A 23,673-nucleotide genomic window follows, 5' to 3' on the forward strand; every position below is an offset into this window, starting at 1 on the left:
ATGTTCGCATAATGACAGTAAAGACTCTTGAATCTTGATTCTTGATAAATGCTCCATGTCACAAAGCAAAAATCGTGTCAAACTGGCTTTATTCCAACAATAATGCTCAGTAGTCTCAACCGAAGACTTGGGCTTTGAGGTAGACAAAACTCAAAATTGTAGTTGAAGTTAAAATTGACCACCAGCCATGATCATGTCAGAGAAAAACGAATATCACAGTTGCGCTAGTGTGCAATGAGTGAAATGTTCCATACCAGACTCCCCCTGGAGCGATGGCTGTGGTGATGTAACTGTGTGTGACAAGTTAAAGAGGCTCTCAACTATTTCTGTGAAACCAGAGCGGTTACCTGCCATGCCAGTGACCACACACAGACAGCATGAGGTACATTCAGGAGTGGTGAGACATTACCATTGTGTTTATACAGTAAATATATCTGGGACTCTATCCATTCTGATTTAACTTATTGCCTTACTTATTGTTGATATTAGGAGTTATATATCAAATACATGTTTCCTACTCATAATTATATTCTGTCATGTTTGACTTTGGAAATGTCTCTGTGCAGCTCTGTGGTTCAATGCAGTACCTGCCTCGTTTAATGTCAGGACCAGCCAATGAGTAAACAGGTAACAAAGAGGAGCAGTTGCACTGTGACTGTTGACAGGATCCACCAGTAGAATTTTCATTATTTACCTCTTATACTGTCTATGGGGTAAATGGAAAACAATACTTATCCCCCTTATTTTAACCTCACAATGTTTGTGGACATAGGAAACTACCGCTACCCAACATTTGTCTTATGTTTCTTGTTGTATGCTTTTATTATCACAGCTAATCTTGTCATAATACTGGTAATTTCACAAGAGAAAACCTTACATGAGCCCATGTATATTTTTATTATGTGCCTCTCTATTAACTCTCTGTACGGCTCGGCCGGCTTCTTCTTCAGATTTCTCAGAGACCTTGTGTCTGACACTCATTTGATCTCACGGTCAGCTTGTTTCATTCAGATCTATGTCATTTACACATATGCATCCTATGAGCTCACAATTCTAGGCATTATGGCTTATGATCGGTATGTTGCTGTGTGTCAACCTTTACATTACCACAATAAATTAACCTCCAGGGTGGTCTCTGTGTTGATCGCCTTAGCGTGGATCTATCCAGCCTTCTCTGTTGCAGTCTGTGTCTATCTGTCCTCCAGACTTCCGCTGTGTGGCAATAAGATACCAAAGGTATTCTGTGCAAACTGGCCTGTTGTAAAACTGTCATGTGTCACTACTGTGCTCAATAACCTTATTGGCATGCTTGTGTCTACAAGCACAGTCTTTCTGCCCCTAGCTTTTGTCTTGTATACATATGTACGAATTTTTCTGGCTTGTAGAAAACGTTCTTCAGAGTTCAAAGGCAAAGTCATACAAAGCTGTCTGCCACACATTGTTACATTTGTCAATTATTCCATTACTGTGTTTTGTGACGTTGCCCTCAGCAGAATTAATCTTGAAGAGATGAATCCATTTTTAGGTATAATTATGTCACTTGAGTTTGTTGTGATTCCTCCCATTCTGAACCCCCTTGTGTATGGCCTGAAATTACCAGAAATTAGAAAACTCATTTTAAGAATGTTATCATGCTCAAAACATACCAAACAAACTAAATCTTAGAAGTAAGAGTCACTGGCCTGACCTACAGTAGGTCTTAGGTCATTACGTTACAGACTGTTATTTACACAACTGGCTTCAGCAATGATATTGTAAAAGAGGGTGTGACTATCTGAGCAAATGAGTATTTGTTTTGTTTTAATCTGCAGTTTAAATCAGTTTGTAGAGACTGACATTAAGGTGTGTTTCCGGTTGAATGTTGTAGCCAAATAAAACATTAAAAAAACTTCATGGGGTTGAAGATTTTTCTTGGACTCTTTATTGATGGATAAAACTATGGTGAAAAGTGGCATTATTGTATGAACTAAAAGAGCCACTGGGAAAAAGTTTGAAATAAAAATTCCTGTAATTAAGTAGAAATTACCTGCAATAAACTGTTTAATGTGAAAAGAAGATGTAATAACATTTCAAAATGATGATCTGATTTTGTATATCATATGTATTTATGTATATTATTTGGAAATGTTCTTAATATCATTTACTTCATAAGGTTTATTTACACATTGCTTTTGAACACTTTGGGCCTCCATATTTTTTCTGCCATACATTTTGTTTGTATAGATTGTGTCAAATCGTGTACAAGTAATAATTTAAAGAGATAAGTGAACAAACACATCAGGTGAAAATAAGGTACAAATAATTCAGGAAATGTTAATTTGTGTAAATATTTTAATGGGAATGAATTAATCTTCAAGATGAGCTCCATCTCTCCATCACTTTCGGGATCCTTGGCCTGAAACACATTGAAGACCCCTGCTTCAGAATTTTCAGGAAGTAAGTGGTGTACCGAAGACCCCAAATGATCCTGGGGTCTTCGGTTTTGTAGGCGGTTTCCTGCTGCTCGCTGACCCCAGGATCATCTGGGGAAGACTGGCAAGAGGACCAGGACACTGCCTATAAGAACACCCTATAAAGACCCATATAGAAGGTGTCCTAGGCTGCTCCTCTTTGGTCGTGTTGTGGGCGGTGTCCTGCAGGCAGTGTCCTGCTGGCGGTGTCTTGCCGCTCCTCTTTGGTCGTGTTGTGGGCGGTCTCCTGCAGGCAGTGTCCTTCTGGTGGTGTCCTGCCGCTCCTCTTTGGTCGTGTTGTGGGCGGTGTCCTGCAGGCAGTGTCCTGCTGGCGGTGTCTTGCCGCTCCTCTTTGGTCGTGTTGTGGGCGGTCTCCTGCAGGCAGTGTCCTTCTGGTGGTGTCCTGCCGCTCCTCTTTGGTCATGTTGTGGGCGGTGTCCTGCAGGCAGTGTCCTTCTGGTGGTGTCCTGCTGCTCCTCTTTGGTCATGTTGTGGGCGGTGTCCTGCAGGAAGTGTCCTTCTGGTGGTGTCCTGCTGCTCCTCTTTGGTCATGTTGTGGGCGGTGTCCTGCAGGCAGTGTCCTTCTGGTGATGTCCTGCTGCTCCTCTTTGGTCATGTTGTGGGCGGTGTCCTGCAGGCAGTGTCCTTCTGGTGGTGTCCTGCTGCTCCTCTTTGGTCATGTTGTGGGCGGTGTCCTGCAGGCAGTGTCCTTCTGGTGGTGTCCTGCTGCTCCTCTTTGGTCATGTTGTGGGCGGTGTCCTGCAGGCAGTGTCCTGCTGGTGGTGTCCTGCTGCTCCTCTTTGGTTGTGCTGTGGGCAGCGCCTACAACACTGAAGACCCCAGGATCAGGACAATTTCTACAACACCTAAGACCAAAGAGGAGCAGCAATACACCTCCAGCTAGACACCGCCAGTAGGACACCACCCACAACACGACCAAAGAGGAGCAGCAGGACACCGCCAGCTGGACACTGCCATCTGGACACCACCAGCAGGACACCGCCCACAACACGACCAAAGAGGAGCAGCAGGACACTGCCAGCTGGACACCACCCACATCGTGACCAAAGAGGAGCAGCAGGACACCGCCACCTGGACACTGCCAGCTGGACACCACCAGCATGACACCGCCCACAACATGACCAAAGAGAAGCAGCAGGACACTGCCAGCTGGACACTGCAAGCTGGACACCACCAGCAAGAAACCACCCACAACACGACCAAAGAGGAGCAGCAGGACACCGCCAGCTGAACACCACCAGTAGGACACCACAAGCAGGACACCGCCCACAACACGACCAAAGAGGAGCAGCAAAACACCGACAGCTGGACACCGTCAGTAGGACACCGCCCACGACACAACAAAAGAGGAGCAGCAGGACACCACCAGCTGGACACCGTCAGTAGGACACTGCCCACAACACAACCAAACAGGAGCAGCAGGACACCGCCAGCTGGACACCGCCAGCAGGACACAGCCCACAACACGACCAGAGGAGCAGCAGGACACCGCCAGCTGGACACCACCAGCAGGACACCGCCCACAACACGACCAAAGAGGAGCAGCAGGACACCGCCAGCAGGACACCGCCAGCTGGACACTGCCAGTACGACACCACCCACAACACGACCAAAGAGGAGCAGCAGGACACCGCCAGCAGGACACCGCCAGCTGGACACCGCCAGTACGACACCACCCACAACACGACCAAAGAGGAGCAGCAGGACACCGCCAGCAGGACACCGCCAGCTGGACACCGCCAGTACGACACCACCCACAACACGACCAAAGAAGAGCAGCAGGACACCGCCAGCAGGACACCGCCAGCTGGACACCGCCAGTACGATACCACCCACAACACGACCAAAGAGGAGCAGCAGGACAATGCCAACAATACGACCAAAGAGGAGCAGCAGGACACCGCCAGCTGGACACTGCAAGCTGGACAATGCCAGCAGGACACCGCCCACAACACGACCAAAGAGGAGCAGCAGGACACCGCCAGCTGGACACCGCCAGTAGGACACTGCCCACAACACAACCAAAGAGGAGCAGCAGGACACCGCCAAAAGGACACAGCCCACAACACGACCAGAGGAGCAGAAGGAAACAGCCAGCTGGACACACACAACACGACTAAAGAGGAGCAGCAGGACACCACCAGCTGGACACCGCCAGTAGGACACTGCCAGTAGGACACCGCCCACAACACGACCAAAGAGGAGCAGCAGGACACCGCCAGTAGGACACCACACACAACACGACCAAAGAGGAGCAGCAGGACACCGCCAGCTGGACACTGCCATCTGGACACCACCAGCAGGACACCGCCCACAACACGACCAAAGAGGAGCAGCAGGACACTGCAAGCTGGACACCACCCACATCGTGACCAAAGAGGAGCAGCAGGACACCGCCACCTGGACACTGCCAGCTGGACACCACCAGCATGACACCGCCCACAACACGACCAAAGAGAAGCAGCAGGACACTGCCAGCTGGACACTGCAAGCTGGACACCACCAGCAAGAAACCACCCACAACACGACCAAAGAGGAGCAGCAGGACACCGCCAGCTGAACACCACCAGTAGGACACCACAAGCAGGACACCGCCCACAACACGACCAAAGAGGAGCAGCAAAACACCGACAGCTGGACACCGTCAGTAGGACACCGCCCACGACACAACAAAAGAGGAGCAGCAGGACACCACCAGCTGGACACTGTCAGTAGGACACTGCCCACAACACAACCAAACAGGAGCAGCAGGACACCGCCAGCTGGACACCGCCAGCAGGACACAGCCCACAACACGACCAGAGGAGCAGCAGGACACCGCCAGCTGGACACCACCAGCAGGACACCGCCCACAACACGAACAAAGAGGAGCAGCAGGACACCGCCAGCAGGACACCGCCAGCTGGACACCGCCAGTACGACACCACCCACAACACGACCAAAGAGGAGCAGCAGGACACCGCCAGCAGGACACCGCCAGCTGGACACCGCCAGTACGACACCACCCACAACACGACCAAAGAGGAGCAGCAGGACACCGCCAGCAGGACACCGCCAGCTGGACACCGCCAGTACGACACCACCCACAACACGACCAAAGAGGAGCAGCAGGACAATGCCAACAATACGACCAAAGAGGAGCAGCAGGACACCGCCAGCTGGACACTGCAAGCTGGACAATGCCAGCAGGACACCGCCCACAACATGACCAAAGAGGAGCAGCAGGACACCGCCAGCTGGACACCGCCAGTAGGACACCGCCCACAACATAACCAAAGGGGAGCAGCAGGACACCACAAGCTGGACACCCTCAGTAGGACACTGCCCACAACACAACCAAAGAGGAGCAGCAGGACACCGCCAACAGGACACAGCCCACAACACGACCAGAGGAGCAGAAGGAAACAGCCAGCTGGACACACACAACACGACTAAAGAGGAGCAGCAGGACACCACCAGCTGGACACCGCCAGTAGCACACTGCCAGTAGGACACCGCCCACAACACGACCAAAGAGGAGCAGCAGGACACCGCCAGTAGGACACCACACACAACATGACTAAAGAGGAGCAGCAGGACACCGCCAGCTGGATACCACCATCAGGACACTGCCCAAAACGCAACCAAAGAGGAGCAGCAGGACACCGCCACCTGGACACCGCAAGCTGGACACCGCCAGGAGGACAGAGACCACAACACAAACATAGGAGCAGCAGGACACTGCCAGCTGGACACCGCCAGTAGTACACCAAACACAACACGACTAAAGAGGAGCAGCAGGACACCGCCAGCTGGACACCACCAGCAGGATACCACCAGCAGGACACCGCCCACAACACGACCAAAGAGGAACAGCAGGATACCACCAGCTGGACACCGCCAGCTGGAAACCACCAGTAGGACACCGCCCACAACATGACCAAATAGGAGCAGCAGGACACCGCCAGCTGGACACCAACAGCAGGACACAGCCCACAACATGACTAAAGAGGAGCAGCAGGACACCGCAAGCTGGACACTGCAAGCTGGACACCGCCAGCAGGACACCGCCCACAACACGACCAAAGAGGAACAGCAGGACACCGCCAGTTGGACACCGCCAGTAGGACACTGCCTACAACACGACCAAAGAGGAGCAGTTGGACACCACCAGCTGGACATCGTCAGTAGGACACCGCCCACAACACGACCAAAGAGGAGCAACAGGACACCGCCAGCTGGACACCGCCAGTAGGACACCACACACAACACGACTAAAGAGGAGCAGCAGGACACTGCCAGCTGGAAACCATCAATAGGACACCGCCCACAACATGACCAAATAGGAGCAGCAGGACACCGCCAGCTGGACACCAACAGCAGGACACAGCCCACAACACGACCAGAGGAGCAGCAGGACACCGCCAGCTGGACACCACCAGCAGGACACCGCCCACAACACGACCAAAGAGGAGCAGCAGAACACCGCCTGCTGGACACCACCAGCAGGACACAGCCTACAACACGACCAGAGGAGCAGCAGGACACCGCCAGCTGGACACCGCCAGTAGGACACCACACACAACACGACTAAAGAGGAGCTGCCAGCTGGAAACCATCAATAGGACACCGCCCACAACATGACCAAATAGGAGCAGCAGGACACCGCCAGCTGGACACCAACAGCAGGACACAGCCCACAACACGACCAGAGGAGCAGCAGGACACCGCCAGCTGCACACTGGTGGACACCACCAGCAGGACACCGCCCACAACACGACCAAAGAGGAGCAGCAGAACACCGCCTGCTGGACACCGCCAGCAGAACACCGCTCACAACACGACCAAATAGGAGCAGCAGGACACCACAAGCTGGACACCACCAGCAGGACACAGCCTACAACACGACCAGAGGAGCAGCAGGACACCGCCAGCTGGACACCGCCAGTAGGACACCACACACAACACGACTAAAGAGGAGCTGCCAGCTGGAAACCATCAATAGGACACCGCCCACAACATGACCAAATAGGAGCAGCAGGACACCGCCAGCTGGACACCAACAGCAGGACACAGCCCACAACACGACCAGAGGAGCAGCAGGACACCGCCAGCTGGACACCGCCAGCTGGACACCACCAGCAGGACACCGCCCACAACACGACCAAAGAGGAGCAGCAGAACACCGCCTGCTGGACACCGCCAGCAGAACACCGCTCATAACACGACCAAATAGGAGCAGCAGGACACCGCCAGCTGGACACCACCAGCAGGACACAGCCTACAACACGACCAGAGGAGCAGCAGGACACCGCCAGCAGGACACCGCCAGTAGGACACCACACACAACACGACTAAAGAGGAGCTGCCAGCTGGAAACCATCAATAGGACACCGCCCACAACATGACCAAATAGGAGCAGCAGGACACCGCCAGCTGGACACCAACAGCAGGACACAGCCCACAACACGACCAGAGGAGCAGCAGGACACCGCCAGCTGGACACCGCCAGCTGGACACCACCAGCAGGACACCGCCCACAACACGACCAAAGAGGAGCAGCAGAACACCGCCTGCTGGACACCGCCAGCAGAACACCGCTCACAACACGACCAAATAGGAGCAGCAGGACACCGCCAGCTGGACACCACCAGCAGGACACAGCCTACAACACGACCAGAGGAGCAGCAGGACACCGCCAGCAGGACACCGCCCACAACACGACCAAAGAGGAACAGCAGGACACCGCCAGTAGGACACCGCCCACAACACGACCAGAGGAGCAGCAGGACACCGCAAGCTGGACACCGCCAGCAGGACACCGCCCACAACACGACCAAAGAGGAGCAGCAGGACACCGCCAGCTGGACACCGCCAGTAGGACACCACACACAACACGACTAAAGAGGAGCTGCCAGCTGGAAACCATCAATAGGACACCGCCCACAACATGACCAAATAGGAGCAGCAGGACACCGCCAGCTGGACACCAACAGCAGGACACAGCCCACAACACGACCAGAGGAGCAGCAGGACACCGCCAGCTGGACACCGCCAGCTGGACACCACCAGCAGGACACCGCCCACAACACGACCAAAGAGGAGCAGCAGAACACCGCCTGCTGGACACCGCCAGCAGAACACCGCTCACAACACGACCAAATAGGAGCAGCAGGACACCGCCAGCTGGACACCACCAGCAGGACACAGCCTACAACACGACCAGAGGAGCAGCAGGACACCGCCAGCAGGACACCGCCCACAACACGACCAAAGAGGAACAGCAGGACACCGCCAGTAGGACACCGCCCACAACACGACCAGAGGAGCAGCAGGACACCGCAAGCTGGACACCGCCAGCAGGACACCGCCCACAACACGACCAAAGAGGAGCAGCAGGACACCGCCAGCTGGACACCACCCACAGACCAGAGGAGCAGCAGGACACCGCCAGTAGGACACCACATACAACACGACTAAAGAGGAGCAGCAGGACACCACCAGCTGGACACCACCAGCAGGACACCACCCACAACACGACCAAAGAGGAGCAGCAGGACACCGCCAGCTGGACACCACCAGCAGGACACCGCCCACAACACGACCAAAGAGGAGCAGCAGAACACCGCCTGCTGGACACCGCCAGCAGAACACCGCTCACAACACGACCAAATAGGAGCAGCAGGACACCGCCAGCTGGACACCACCAGCAGGACACAGCCTACAACACGACCAGAGGAGCAGCAGGACACCGCCAGCAGGACACCGCCCACAACACGACCAAAGAGGAACAGCAGGACACCGCCAGTAGGACACCGCCCACAACACGACCAGAGGAGCAGCAGGACACCGCAAGCTGGACACCGCCAGCAGGACACCGCCCACAACACGACCAAAGAGGAGCAGCAGGACACCGCCAGCTGGACACCGCCAGTAGGACACCACACACAACACGACTAAAGAGGAGCTGCCAGCTGGAAACCATCAATAGGACACCGCCCACAACATGACCAAATAGGAGCAGCAGGACACCGCCAGCTGGACACCAACAGCAGGACACAGCCCACAACACGACCAGAGGAGCAGCAGGACACCGCCAGCTGGACACCGCCAGCTGGACACCACCAGCAGGACACCGCCCACAACACGACCAAAGAGGAGCAGCAGAACACCGCCTGCTGGACACCGCCAGCAGAACACCGCTCACAACACGACCAAATAGGAGCAGCAGGACACCGCCAGCTGGACACCACCAGCAGGACACAGCCTACAACACGACCAGAGGAGCAGCAGGACACCGCCAGCAGGACACCGCCCACAACACGACCAAAGAGGAACAGCAGGACACCGCCAGTAGGACACCGCCCACAACACGACCAGAGGAGCAGCAGGACACCGCAAGCTGGACACCGCCAGCAGGACACCGCCCACAACACGACCAAAGAGGAGCAGCAGGACACCGCCAGCTGGACACCACCCACAGACCAGAGGAGCAGCAGGACACCGCCAGTAGGACACCACATACAACACGACTAAAGAGGAGCAGCAGGACACCACCAGCTGGACACCACCAGCAGGACACCACCCACAACACGACCAAAGAGGAGCAGCAGGACACCGCCAGCTTGACACCGCAAGCAGGACACAGCCCACAGGGGCCCACAGGCAGTGTCCTGCTGGCGGTTTCCTGCTGGTGGTGTCCTGCCGCTCCTCTTTGGTCGTGTTGTGGGCGGTCTCCTGCAGGCAGTGTCCTGCTGGTGGTGTCCTGCCGCTCCTCTTTAGTCGTGTTGTGGGCGGTCTCCTGCAGGCAGTGTCCTGCTGGTGGTGTCCTGCTACTCCTCTTTGGTCATGTTGTGGGCAGTGTCCTGCTGGTGGTGTCATGCTGCTCCTCTTTGGCCGTGTTGTGGGCGGTGTCCTGCTGGCGATGTCCAGCTTCTCCTCTTGTGGGTGGTGTCTTGCAGGTAGTGTCCTGCTGGCGGTGTCCTGCTGGTGGTGTCCTGCCGCTCCTCTTTGGTCGTGTTGTGGGCGGTCTCCTGCAGGCAGTGTCCTGCTGGCAGTTTCCAGCTAGCGGTGTCCTGCTGCTCCTCTTTGGTTGTGCTGTGGTCGGTGTCCTGCTGGCGATGTCCAGCTTCTCCTCTTGTGGGTGGTGTCTTGCAGGTAGTGTCCTGCTGGCGGTGTCCTGCTGGTGGTGTCCTGCCGCTCCTCTTTGGTCGTGTTGTGGGCGGTCTCCTGCAGGCAGTGTCCTGCTGGTGGTGTCCTGCTACTCCTCTTTGGTCATGTTGTGGGAAGTGTCCTGCTGGTGGTGTCATGCTGCTCCTCTTTGGCCGTGTTGTGGGCGGTGCCCTGCTGGCAGTTTCCAGCTGGCGGTGTCCTGCTGCTCCTCTTTGGTTGTGCTGTGGGCGGTGTCCTGCTGGCGATGTCCAGCTTCTCCTCTTGTGGGTGGTGTCTTGCAGGTAGTGTCCTGCTGGCGCTGTCCTGCTGGTGGTGTCCTGCCGCTCCTCTTTGGTCGTGTTGTGGGCGGTCTCCTGCAGGCAGTGTCCTGCTGGTGGTGTCCTGCCGCTCCTCTTTAGTCGTGTTGTGGGCGGTCTCCTGCAGGCAGTGTCCTGCTGGTGGTGTCCTGCTACTCCTCTTTGGTCATGTTGTGGGCAGTGTCCTGCTGGTGGTGTCATGCTGCTCCTCTTTGGCCGTGTTGTGGGCGGTGTCCTGCTGGCGATGTCCAGCTTCTCCTCTTGTGGGTGGTGTCTTGCAGGTAGTGTCCTGCTGGCGGTGTCCTGCTGGTGGTGTCCTGCCGCTCCTCTTTGGTCGTGTTGTGGGCGGTCTCCTGCAGGCGGTGCCCTGCTGGCAGTTTCCAGCTGGCGGTGTCCTGCTGCTCCTCTTTGGTTGTGCTGTGGGCGGTGTCCTGCTGGCGATGTCCAGCTTCTCCTCTTGTGGGTGGTGTCTTGCAGGTAGTGTCCTGCTGGCGCTGTCCTGCTGGTGGTGTCCTGCCGCTCTTCTTTGGTCGTGTTGTGGGCGGTCTCCTGCAGGCAGTGTCCTGCTGGTGGTGTCCTGCCGCTCCTCTTTGGTCGTGTTGTGGGCGGTCTCCTGCAGGCAGTGTCCTGCTGGTGGTGTCCTGCTACTCCTCTTTGGTCATGTTGTGGGAAGTGTCCTGCTGGTGGTGTCATGCTGCTCCTCTTTGGCCGTGTTGTGGGCGGTGTCCTGCTGGCAGTTTCCAGCTGGCGGTGTCCTGCTGCTCCTCTTTGGTTGTGCTGTGGGCGGTGTCCTGCTGGCGATGTCCAGCTTCTCCTCTTGTGGGTGGTGTCTTGCAGGTAGTGTCCTGTTGGCGGTGTCCTGCTGGTGGTGTCCTGCCGCTCCTCTTTGGTCGTGTTGTGGGCGGTCTCCTGCAGGCAGTGTCCTGCTGGTGGTGTCCTGCTACTCCTCTTTGGTCATGTTGTGGGAAGTGTCCTGCTGGTGGTGTCATGCTGCTCCTCTTTGGCCGTGTTGTGGGCGGTGCCCTGCTGGCAGTTTCCAGCTGGCGGTGTCCTGCTGCTCCTCTTTGGTTGTGCTGTGGGCGGTGTCCTGCTGGCGATGTCCAGCTTCTCCTCTTGTGGGTGGTGTCTTGCAGGTAGTGTCCTGCTGGCGCTGTCCTGCTGGTGGTGTCCTGCCGCTCCTCTTTGGTCGTGTTGTGGGCGGTCTCCTGCAGGCAGTGTCCTGCTGGTGGTGTCCTGCTGCTCCTCTCCTCTGGTCTTCTGTGTTGTAGAAGGTGTCCTGATCCTTGGGCATTCGGTGTTGTAAGCGATGTTCTTCTGGCGGTGTTCGGACTGCAGTGCTGAATTTATACGCTCCTGTACGACGTCATTGTGATGTCATGGAATGATCAATGCCGTGCTTTATTGCGCTTGCGCCTTCGATCATTCGTGACATCATCGAATGATCAAAGCCACAGGTCTTCAACAGGGGGTCAGCGGAGGTACACTCAAAAAAATTATTCTTGCCCCTTATAAACATGATTTATAAACAATTTATAAATATAAACAATATTTTCAATTAAAATGTAACTGAAATGTGTTAAATTACAACTTTATTTGACCAAAATAAATGAACAGTATGCAAATATGCTCATTGCAAACGGAATGTAAACACATCGAGTAAAATTTATTTTACCTGGTCACATAATAGGATGGCACCACACTCGCGGTGGGCGTGTGCCAGCCTGTTATTTCGTTGTCACCTTGCCATCAACCGTGGGTTTGGCCAGTTCCTGCACGGGCAGATTTGGCAGTGTTTCTGGCTGATTTAGGGGGACAAATGTCGCATTGAAGTTTTAAGGTAAGTTTAATCATTTGGGCCATACTGCGTTAAGGGTAGTAAAATGCTTTTTGGAAAATGTATTGATATTTAAATTTTTCGACTTTCACAAAGATTGTTTTGACATTTATAGTTTTGAGAGGCTGGTGAAGTTAGCTTGTGGCACGAGCTAGCAGCACTGTTTCGACCCTGGTTAATCAAGCACAACGCATTTTACCGAAATGTAAAAGACTGACTGGGCTACTGCCGCTCAGGCTGCGTTATTTGCTAAAATACTGTTGTACTGTTGTACAACGCACTTCAGCTAATAGCTAGCGCTAGGCTAACGTTACTAATGCGTGGGGGGATATTAATTTTTTAATTTTCAGTTGTTTTGTCGTCACTGAGTGTTGAATTTTAACTACATATGTTTTCATCCTGTCGTGGCATTGTGTTGTGCAGCTAATAACTCTCACACCTAGTTATCTGCAGGCATTTGTTTGGGGGAAAAAAGCAACTTCCTTTTCAGTGGGTTCAGACTTCTTTTATTCTATTCTGACTGAGGGGTATAAATTCAGATCGTTACCTACCTCAAAAAACCTCAAACTTGTGCATCTAGTCCAAATGGTTTAAAAAAATGATTATTTACTTTGAGCATGCCTCAGAACAGTGCTTAATACTGTTTTCACAGGAATGGTAAGAGGTTAAAGCTGCAAAAAACAACTTCTGGAGAAAGATACTGTGCACACACTTGCTCAAACAAATGCAGTGACGGGTTAGGGTTGCAATGACGCCTCTCTGTAGCTATTTCTCATCCTGATTGGAAACTAAAAATGTAATTTTTTTTCAATTACTTAGGGCACATCATCACAGGGTCAAATCAACACAGAAGACTGAAAAACAAAGAACTCGTATTTTGTATGGGCAGCCTCTCAAATTAGGTGAGTGCATATGATGGCATTGTTAATGCCTTATTAACTAAGCCACAGTTTTCTGCACAAATGTTAGCTCTGTTAATACTGTTTTTCTTTTTTCTTTTCTGGGTAGAACATGTGAATGGGAATGTAAGGTGTGTGGAAAGTCAGTAGCAAGTAGATATGATTTTCTTAAATTCTGATTGTCCATGCAATGAACATTTACAGAGACATGAAACTGTAGCATGCACGTTCAAAGGTTGTGCTTTTAAAACTAACTTCTATAGTACATTTCATACCCATAAGAACAGGAAACATAATCCCCATACTTTAAACGATTTTAATGCAGAGGTTGTCACTGTTGTTGCTCGGTCACAGGAATCAGACACTTCTGTTACTGATAATGGTTTTTGTGCTGCAGACACAGATGTAGAATCTGAAGCTGATATAGGTGCACATACTTCCAGCGGGTGTGGGTGGTATCAATACTTACAGCTATTGATGAATTACTGCAGGAATTACACTATCTATTAAGCTCTGTATCTGTTCCAATCACATTTAATAGCTTGTCTAACATCCTTAAAAACCATTGTGTTCAAGTTGATGAGTCAGTTGTAAAAGAGCTTGCTGAAGTAGTGTGCAAGTCCTGTCCTTTTGCTTTTTTAAGCATGAAAATTATAACTTCTTTGGATCTCCCATTTACACCTCTTTTTCATCACTGTTTCTCTTATAGATAAATGCAGATTTCCTGCATATATCAATGATGCCACTTCAAGCCAAGTTCTGGGCAGAGCTTGACAAATACACAGCTAATTTGATGAAGGTCTTCATCAGTAGAGGAGGAGCTGCTGGAAGGAAGATCAGACTCCAAATGGCTCCAACAGCTAAGGCAAGTGCATTAAACTCTGCATTATTTAGCCAAATGTGTTTTTTTGCATGTGAAATCTCCTTTTCACATCTACCTTCTACTGTTTCATTTTTTTCCTCATTTGTCTTTTGTTTTCTTCCATCCACCCTCTGTCTGATTCCTTAATTTGTCCTTGCTTTGCCTCCATTCTTTCTTTCCTTCATGGATGAGTGATGTAGGACCCCTTTCCCATTTTTTGGTGTCTTCAACTTCTATAATTAACCTTTCTTCATCTGACCTTAACCACCCCCCTCTTTTGTCTTTCATCTTTCTACTTCTCCTTTCCGTTCTTCCTCCTTCCTCCTATGGGTTTTCCTTTTCTTTACATCATCACCTTTACACCTTTCCTCTTGAAAGGTGTAGAAGGCATCTTGAAAATTGATTGTTTTAATATACATTCTTTTGCAGAGTGAAGACATTGTAGTCAAGAGGGACTGTACTTTGAAGTCTGTTTGTCTGTCTCAGTGAGGACAGGAATACTTTAATCTAGGAGTACTTGGTCAGTAATTGCATTTTACTGTGAACTTTCAGTCTTGAACTTGCAATGTTTTATCAGTTTATTTCAAAATTGTCAAATTGGCTTTCCACTATTAGAACATCAACAGTGAGGAAGCTGAGAGAGAGATCGCGTAGACCACCATGGGGCTTTATGTGATCCGAAAAAGATGGTGCTGATGAAGAGGAAAAGCCAGAGGATGTTGGAGTGGTGATTGAGGGTGTGGAACTGCTATGCAACCTGGGAAGTATTTTCTTTGGATGTGTTACACTTTTTGTATTGATCTACACACTCAACTCGAGCTATCCCCAGGAACACAAGTTCACATTTGAGTTCTTCCAGAAAGTGTTGATGACCTTGGATGGTCACAAACTGTCCCCAAAGATCCAAACACTTAAAATAAAGATGCTTCAGTGAGCTGATAAGTTAATGTGATGGACATTTGAACCTGCCACAGTTTGGCTTGTTGGACATTGCCAGTTGGATCTTCTATTGCCACTTTGACTTTATTTAATTTTAATTAACAGTGGCATCAGTACAGTGCAGACACTTTTAAATGTTGCTGTAATTTTGAAGTTGTTACTGGCAATAAAGTTTTCACAACTATGCTGTGTTTTGCTTTGTGATTTATGACAGAAGACAGAATAGCCAATTAGAAATGCATTACTATTGTATATATGATACTCTAATAAGTACATAGAGTTTATGTGAAAGTTCCCCTTAACTGTATACATGATAACTGAATAAACACATAAAGTTTATGCATAAGTTTGCATTAACTTTAATCAGATCGGGATAAGTTATTTCATTTATTCACACTGACTTAGTATGATAGAAACACATTGAAGAAAATGGGACCTTTACATTGAATTTGTGTAATAGAATTGCATGGAAACATTACATGTAATTAAAATACTTAAAGTCTACGTTTTTGGCATAATTCACCTAGAAACACCATTCAAACTTTAAAATGTAGACATAACTCTTGTGTATTCGAGGTGTGTTCAACTTTTTGTGTAGTGATGTGTAGATTTTGAATGGTGACCCTTTTAATGATCATGAGTGATTTTGGAAAAATACAATGGGTGTGTATTGTGGAATGTTCCAGCCTAGAGTGGGAGCTGAGAGTGTAGAGGCTTTTAAAAAAGTCTCAGAAATGTTTTCATCCTTTGTCCATCCTTCCAACCTGGCTGCTGTCCGTCTGTCCATTTTTATTTTGAGTCTTCAAGAGGTATGTGATATTTGGTGTTTGCTCAGCCACCGTGCCATCACTTTACCTTGTGTCGGCTGCTGTGTCAGTCTCTGTCCTTCTGTCTCTCTCTCTGTCTCACACACACATACACACAGACTCACACTTCTGTCTCTCTCCCTCCCTCTAATCAGCCTGCTAGGGGTTGATCTGGGGGCCCAGCATTGGGGCTGTTTAGGGCCTGTCTCTCTCTGTCTAATATGGTCGATTTTGGCCTCTCCCCATCCCCATCCCCATTAGCTTTATTGACAGATCAGATCAACCTAAACACCAAATTTCCAAAGCAGACAGATGATTTGCAGAATATGCAGTGATGTATAGTAGTAGTAGTAGGTGCTGTATTTTAGTTTAATCAGAATCTGAATGAATGAACTTTTTAATTTTAATTTTAATTTTTTTTTTTTTATTGTCTCCACATGTGCTTCCCTGTAAATTCTTTTAATCTGTTGATTAAGCTTGTTATTTCCTGGTGATAACTTCTCTAAGATCGTCATAACTGATTAGGACCAAGACTTTGATAATGACTTGCCTGTATTTCTACTGGACTAAATGGAATTATTGATAGAACATTGCTATTCTGATCTGGTTGTAAATGTGTTTCTGATGTTTGCTTTCTCAAACAGATGACTGTAAAGATGCACCCACTTTGGGTATATTTGCTTCATTTTCCATCTAGTGGTGATGATGAACACAGTGAGATGTGTCAAGTTTACCAGGTTGAACAATAATGAATTTGCTCCTACTGAGCTATGTGCTATTGACATACTTGAAGTTGAACACCTGAATCCAAACCCTGGAGAAACTGTCTGAACACGTGCTGGTCTCTGTATTTTTTAAAAGAAATGGTATCTTCAAAAAAAAAAAAAAAAAAAAAAAAATACAGGTTGAAGTCAAAGGATTTATTTGTATGTTTCTCATTTAATTTTTTCACTTGGATGAAGAAAATCTTGTACTTTATAGCGTTTAATTCTTTGCATTGTCTTTTATTTAGTGCTCGCATTGTGGCAGTAATTTGGTGTCATTAACACGATTCAATTAGCCAGAACTTCTCCATTATATAGTGAATAAGGTCAAACTGAGTCGACTCATATGACATAGTATATGATACTAATATGACATAGTGCTGTTGTAAGTTGTTATTGTTCATTTAGGCTGTTGCTGACTCTGTCTTAAAGCTGCATTTTTACTGAATGATTTTATGAATGAATTTCAAATCTGTGTTGGCATCTGAATTATGTGTATGTTTAACAGAAGAAACCTTAGCAAATTATTGTTCTAAATTTAGGTTCTTATGAGGTTTCCAACCTTGCTGTTTCCAAGGTTACCATTCTCAGTTTGTACTGTGAGGTCGGTATTAGCTGTTATTGTGCTCTCTCCTGATTGTTAGCTGATGCTCTGTGTCATTTCCAGTCTCTGGTCAGTCTGTGTTGAACTGCGATAAGTATGTTCATGATATAACTGAATGTGATGTAATTAGAGACCCAAAGTAATTTGTTAATATTTTATTTAATTTTATTTAAATGACACACAGAGAGAGAGAGAGAGAGAGAGAGAGAGAGAGAGAGAGAGAGAGAGAGACACTATTATTGACATTCTTCCATCCTTTATCCTCCCTTACTCCTCTTAAGATCTCCTACTCATTTTTATCTCTTTTCCTCTCTTTCCTAACCCCTCTGTGCCCCCATCCCCATCTATCCATTCTTTCTGTATTCTTCTTCTACCCTCCCTTCTTTCTTTCCTTCCTACAGTGATTTCCAAACCAGCCCATTTTTCTCATTCCTCTCCCCTCTGTGAATCGGACCCTTTTCTATCCGTCATAGATAGAAAAAGGTCTTCTCCCACCCTCCCTTTTGTCATTCTTTCATTTACAAAGGTCATGAATATATTTTGGTTTGTGCTTTACAGTAGTAGTACAGACAATGAATGGGCCAGCACAGCACACCACTCTCGCGGTTTCCCACAGGGGAATTGTCTAGTTTTTATTTTTTTCCACAAGTTTAAATGTCTTTAAAAACACGTTAACATGAATGAAAACATATTAGCAAATGGATAAATGGAAGCAGAAGATTTTATCTTTCAGTCAGAAATGCACACATTTAGTGACACACAGGAGCTCTCTCAGGCTGGGCACTGGTTCACTCACTGCACGAGACTAGACCTGTCCCTCCAAGCCTCCTGCACGCTAAGAGGAGGACCCGTCCCTTTCGCTGCTGTGCCAATCATTTGGGACAATTCAACTGGCCTAGAGCCTATTCAGTCCCGCAGCTAACTGTGATCCCAGACACAATTTGAAAAGGAGATACCTATGTTCATAAATGGCAGTGGCACAGCCACCCTACTCACTGTACTTTGCACGTTTAAAATAAAAACATCAATATATGAACTTGTGCGTTGTTTGAATAGCTTAGTACTGAATGCACAATAACAAGGTATGTTTATACATTGCCCTAGGCTCAGTTTAATATAAAACACAATTTTATAAGATATAGGGGGGTAGGGGGTCCCTGCTCCATCTCTCCATCAGTTTCAGGGTCCTCGGTCTGAAAAACGTTAAAGACCCCTGGTATACATGAAGCACTGTTTATGGGGGCTGGGTATCGTAGTGAGGCCAGGCAGTACTGTGTGATGTGTGATGCAATGTTTTGATGTTACTGATATTTGAACTCAACAGTAAAACAAATAACAAATATATCTGTATCTATATGTGTTATTATCTTGTTCTGTTTTTTATTGTTCTTTTTATTGTTTATTAAATATTGTGTAAAACATCATTAGGTTTCTTGAAAAGCTCTCTATAAATAAATCATTAAGTAAAATAATAGTATTGTTAGTAAGTCTTGTTGAAAACTTGGTTAATTCTTTGGTCCCACCTACAATGACTATAACATCCCAGTGATTGGCCTGGTTGAATCCCAAGGCACTGTTGTTGTTTTCTAAAGAAGGATTTATTGTAAGGGACCCTCACTACACATGGTCACACACACAGCAGTTCTCTGCTCCTTTGGTTGCTGGTGTCATGGGTAATGTAATGTGGTGAGATGGTTTAAGCTTATGTTTTAAAACTGATTAAATTTACAGATGATGGAAAACAGTTCAGTTGTCACACTGTTCACTCTTTCAGGTTTAAATTTTCCATTGGAACAAAGAATTACCCTCTTCTTGCTAACTTTACTGTGGTACTTAATGATTCTGTTGGGAAATGTTGCTCTTATTGTTGTCATTATTGTGGATAAAAACCTCCATGAGCCAATGTATATCTTTTTGTGTAATCTGTGCATCAATGCATTGTACGGAACTGTTGGATTTTACCCCAAATTCCTTCTGGATCTTCTGTCGTCTCATGTAATTTCCTACTCTGGATGCATGCTGCAGGGATTTGTAATACACTCATCAATTTGCTGTGATTTTTCTATCTTAACCCTGATGGCATATGACAGATATGTGGCTATATGTCAACCTCTTGTTTACCATTCAGTTATGAGCAAACAGAGAGTCTGCATCTTTGTGTTTTTCTCCTGGCTCATACCTCTTTATTGTATGTTTATGAATACAGCAACATTACTAGGATCAAGGTTATGCGGCTCACACATACAGAGGATCTATTGTGTTAATTGGATGATAGTTACTCTTGCTTGCGCACCACCCAAAGCAAACGCTGCTATCACATATTTTAATCTGTTGTTTTATTTTGGACATTTTGTATTTATCATTTGGTCTTATATGTACTTGATAAGAACATGCATATCATCCAAAGAAAAGTGGGGGAAGTTTATGCAGACATGCTTGCCACATTTAATCTCTCTTATCACTTTTACAACAACTGTGCTTTTAGATTTATTGTACATGAGATTTGGGTCACTGGATTTAGATCAAGATCTCAATAATTTTATGGCAATGGAATTTCTACTTATTTCTCCAGCTGCGAATCCATTTATATATGGATTCAATCTTACCAAAATTCGCAACAAATTTTTGAATATAGTTCATATTAAAAGGAAAGATGCTAAGTGTCAACCTGTGAATTTTCACATTAAAAGTGAGCTGTCAAACTGAGACATAAGCAGTGCATGGTGTGTGTGATGGAAAGTAGATTTACTCGCATATAGTTTTCTTGTAGTTAAAACTGATAATTCTTATTACAGAATATTACAGCAGTACCAGTGACAGTCTTTTCATTTTTAAATTATATGTTTTATCTACAGTAATAATCCAGTTTTCTTTTTCTGTGTTCACTTATTACGTGATGACAGAATGGTGTGTGTTTTACATTTATTTGTCAAGGATCCAAACAGATCTGATGTTAAGTAAAAATTTGTAACTGTTTATCATAAATTGTTACTTGCTTAAAAAAGAATGCTTTACTGTAACATGCATGAAAGTATACTATATAATTTACCTGCCATCCAATAAACCACCTACAGCAAAAACTCTATCTGCAATTATTTTCCATCAGATTATTTAGCAACATGGCTGTTACTCCATTCATCCAAATAACAAAGACGCTCTAAAAACATAAAATGGAAGTGGATATACTAAACCAGAAAATGTACGCTCAAATGTGTTAATACTGAGATATCAATGACTTTCAATCTTTGTTGTATTTTTTGTGTATTTCCTCACCACAACATGGCGTTACAGTGATGATGACTGCTCATGAAGGTGCATACAGGTGCAAAAATTAAGAATGTGCATCTAATTTTAATTCTTTTGATTAGCTTCCAAGTCCATCTCTTAAATACCAATAGTGAAATGTTTTCCAAAATTTATTAAGATGCATCAAGAGCACAGAGAATGATTCAGGTAACCTTGAGAGAAATTTCAGATTGCTTAATGGTTAAACTTGAGCCCTTGGCTCAATCCTGTCTGCTGCTCATAGAGGGTTAGGGTTAGAGCTTTATAAGCTTGGATTGGGTTATTGTCTACTTTAATAGTGTTATGTACTTCAAGTAGATAAGTAAAGCCCACTGTGAAGTGGGACAAATCATTACCAAAGCTATGCACTGCCTTGGTGAGCTAGCATGCAGTAATGTATGAAAAACTTGGTGTGCTTAAATTTGTGGAAAAATTATGACCATATACTGACCACAGATAGGAACCTCCCTGGCCATGCACAGTGTAGCGATCACAGTGCTATGCTAACATACAACACACTGAATACGGACATGTGAGGAGAGGATAAACTTGTCAGTAAATGAGGGTGGGGATAAAGTGGAGCCGAATGTTGTTAGAAAAAAACACAATGAATGATGAGCCATGTGTACTGGGTTGGAGCAGGGCTTATTGTTTACCAGATGAGGATGGAGCTAAAACAGGGGTTGCAGTTATCTCCCTCCATAACTCAACTGATTAGAACTGTTTGGACTGTTTGAGTCAGCTGCAAAAGATGTTTCTGCTTCTGTAAGGTCACAAATTTGGCAGATTCAGTCAGACTGGGCCTGAAAGGCAGGGGTATGGGCTGGTTTCTGGCCTCAGTTTTAGATCCTGTGCAGAACTCTAGTTTGGATACAACAAAAAAAAAATTCAACACTGGTGGACTCCAAGTCCTGCCTTCAGGTATTATCTTGTTCATTTTGTAAACAGTAGTGCTTTTAGGCTGGTGCTTCATGATGAAAGTGTTTCCAGACCACTGATTGGTCGGTTTGTATTCCCAGCTTGTGCGCTGCTGTATTCAAGATATTAAAAGATATTAATAACAGTGAGACGAGGGGACAGACTCTGTGTTAATCATGTAGGTACATTACACAGGGAACAAAAATCTACCCATGATGGATAATGTTTCTGTAATAAGGATATTATACCTTTCAGGTTTAAATGAGACAAAGAACCAGCGATTTACTCTCTTTTCTCTCACTTTCCTGTGTTATTGCATCATTTTGCTGGTAAATATTTCTCTTATTTTGACCATCATCTTGGATAAAAACCTCCATGAACCAATGTATATTCTATTGTGCACTTTTTGCATGAATGGACTTTATGGGACAACAGGCTTCTACCCCAAATTTCTCTGGGATCTGCTCTCTCCTGTTCATGTCATCTCTTATTCTGGTTGCCTTGTTCAGGCTCTAGTAATGTACTCGTTTGCCTGCAGTGACCTGTCTATTCTTGCAGTGATGGCCTATGACAGATATGTGGCTATATGTCGACCACTGGAATACCACTCTGTCATGTCAAAGCAAAGACTCTTCAAGTTGGTGTGTTTCTCTTGGTTAACGCCTTTCTGCATTATAGCCACAAATATTTGTCTAACGTCTAGATTAAAACTGTGCAGCCCACACATTGCCAGGCTCTTTTGTGTGAATTGGATTATTGTTAAACTTGCCTGTTTCCCATCTGACACTATTGTTAATAGCATAGTTGCATACATTACAATACTCATTTATGGGTTTCATGGTTTTTTCATCATTTGGTCCTACATGTATCTCATTAAAACATGTGTCAGTTCTATAGAAAACAGGGCCAAGTTCATGCAAACATGTGTGCCACATTTAATCTCCTTACTCACTTTTATTGTGACTGTACTCTTTGATGTCATGACTATGCGATTTGGTTTACAAGGTTTTCCTGAAACCCTTCAAAACTTTGTTGCTATAGAATTTCTTATTATACCTCCCATTACGAATCCTCTCATTTATGGTTTCAAATTGACCAAAATTCGGAACAGGATTCTGGAAGTTATTCCTTTAAAAAACAAATAACTTTTTGGTTTTGCTTATTTCAAGAATAAATAGATTCATGTTTAACCTGTTTGACGAAGACAAACATTTTCTGCAGAAAAAATCTCTGTCTGGCTCCATCATGGCCTACTGCTCTTTGTTGTCTGTGATTTACAGTACTGAGATGTGACTCCCAGATCTGAGGCTCATTTTACATAGTATGGCTTAAAGGTTAACACACTTGTGCTGCTGTTCCCTGCTTCTGCACAGATGTATGTGGAAAGGCTGAAAATGGTTTGAATCAGTTGATACAGTCAGCATAGTGACATCTGCTGGCCAATGCTCTGTACTGCATTTGTTTGGAATTGTTAAATGTAAGATATCATGAAATGATAATCATTAATACACTCACTTCTGTCATCCATTATATTTTGTTCACAATTTTTTTTTTGTCAGCACAGAGATGTACAAACATACCTGTTGATTTATATGGTGTTGTTATAATTGCTAGTTATAAGCTTTAAGTGGAACTAAAAGAATAAATATGTCTGCTACTATATTTCAGTATATCAGACCTTTAAAAGCCACTCTTACAGGTTTGGGTGCAACAGCTGTTTGGATTTCACAATAATTTCATGGGTCTTCTCTGGGGAGGAAGGGCAAACATTTTAATCTACATGGGGACTTAACAGGTCTTTATTAGAAGACCTGCAAGTTAGATTTAAAACTATTTCAGTGTAC

At 46.9% G+C, this 23,673-nt stretch overlaps 2 protein-coding genes and 2 long non-coding RNA genes across 4 annotated transcripts; all 4 read left to right on the forward strand.

Annotated features, from left to right (window-relative positions):
• The first annotated feature begins 717 nt into the window (after positions 1 to 717).
• Positions 718 to 1,665, forward strand: LOC121193918 (olfactory receptor 142-like). The gene has a single exon (XM_041056350.1). The coding sequence runs from the start codon at positions 718 to 720 to the stop codon at positions 1,663 to 1,665; it is 948 nt and encodes a 315-aa protein (XP_040912284.1).
• Positions 1,666 to 13,563: 11,898 nt separating this feature from the next.
• LOC121194646 lies at positions 13,564 to 14,510 on the forward strand. Its single transcript, XR_005895395.1, has 3 exons — positions 13,564 to 13,658; positions 13,761 to 13,782; positions 14,361 to 14,510. It is a non-coding gene; the product is annotated as an uncharacterized LOC121194646 (long non-coding RNA).
• A 436-nt stretch (positions 14,511 to 14,946) lies between these two features.
• Positions 14,947 to 15,636, forward strand: LOC121194647. The gene is made up of 2 exons (XR_005895396.1): positions 14,947 to 15,033; positions 15,129 to 15,636. It is a non-coding gene; the product is annotated as an uncharacterized LOC121194647 (long non-coding RNA).
• Positions 15,637 to 22,041: 6,405 nt separating this feature from the next.
• LOC121194418 (olfactory receptor 142-like) lies at positions 22,042 to 22,974 on the forward strand. Its single transcript, XM_041057296.1, has one exon. It carries the CDS (start codon positions 22,042 to 22,044, stop codon positions 22,972 to 22,974), a length of 933 nt encoding a protein of 310 aa, XP_040913230.1.
• The last annotated feature ends 699 nt before the right edge of the window (positions 22,975 to 23,673 follow it).

Source organism: Toxotes jaculatrix, chromosome 15 (assembly GCF_017976425.1).
Source record: "Toxotes jaculatrix isolate fToxJac2 chromosome 15, fToxJac2.pri, whole genome shotgun sequence".
Taxonomy (NCBI): domain Eukaryota; kingdom Metazoa; phylum Chordata; class Actinopteri; family Toxotidae; genus Toxotes; species Toxotes jaculatrix.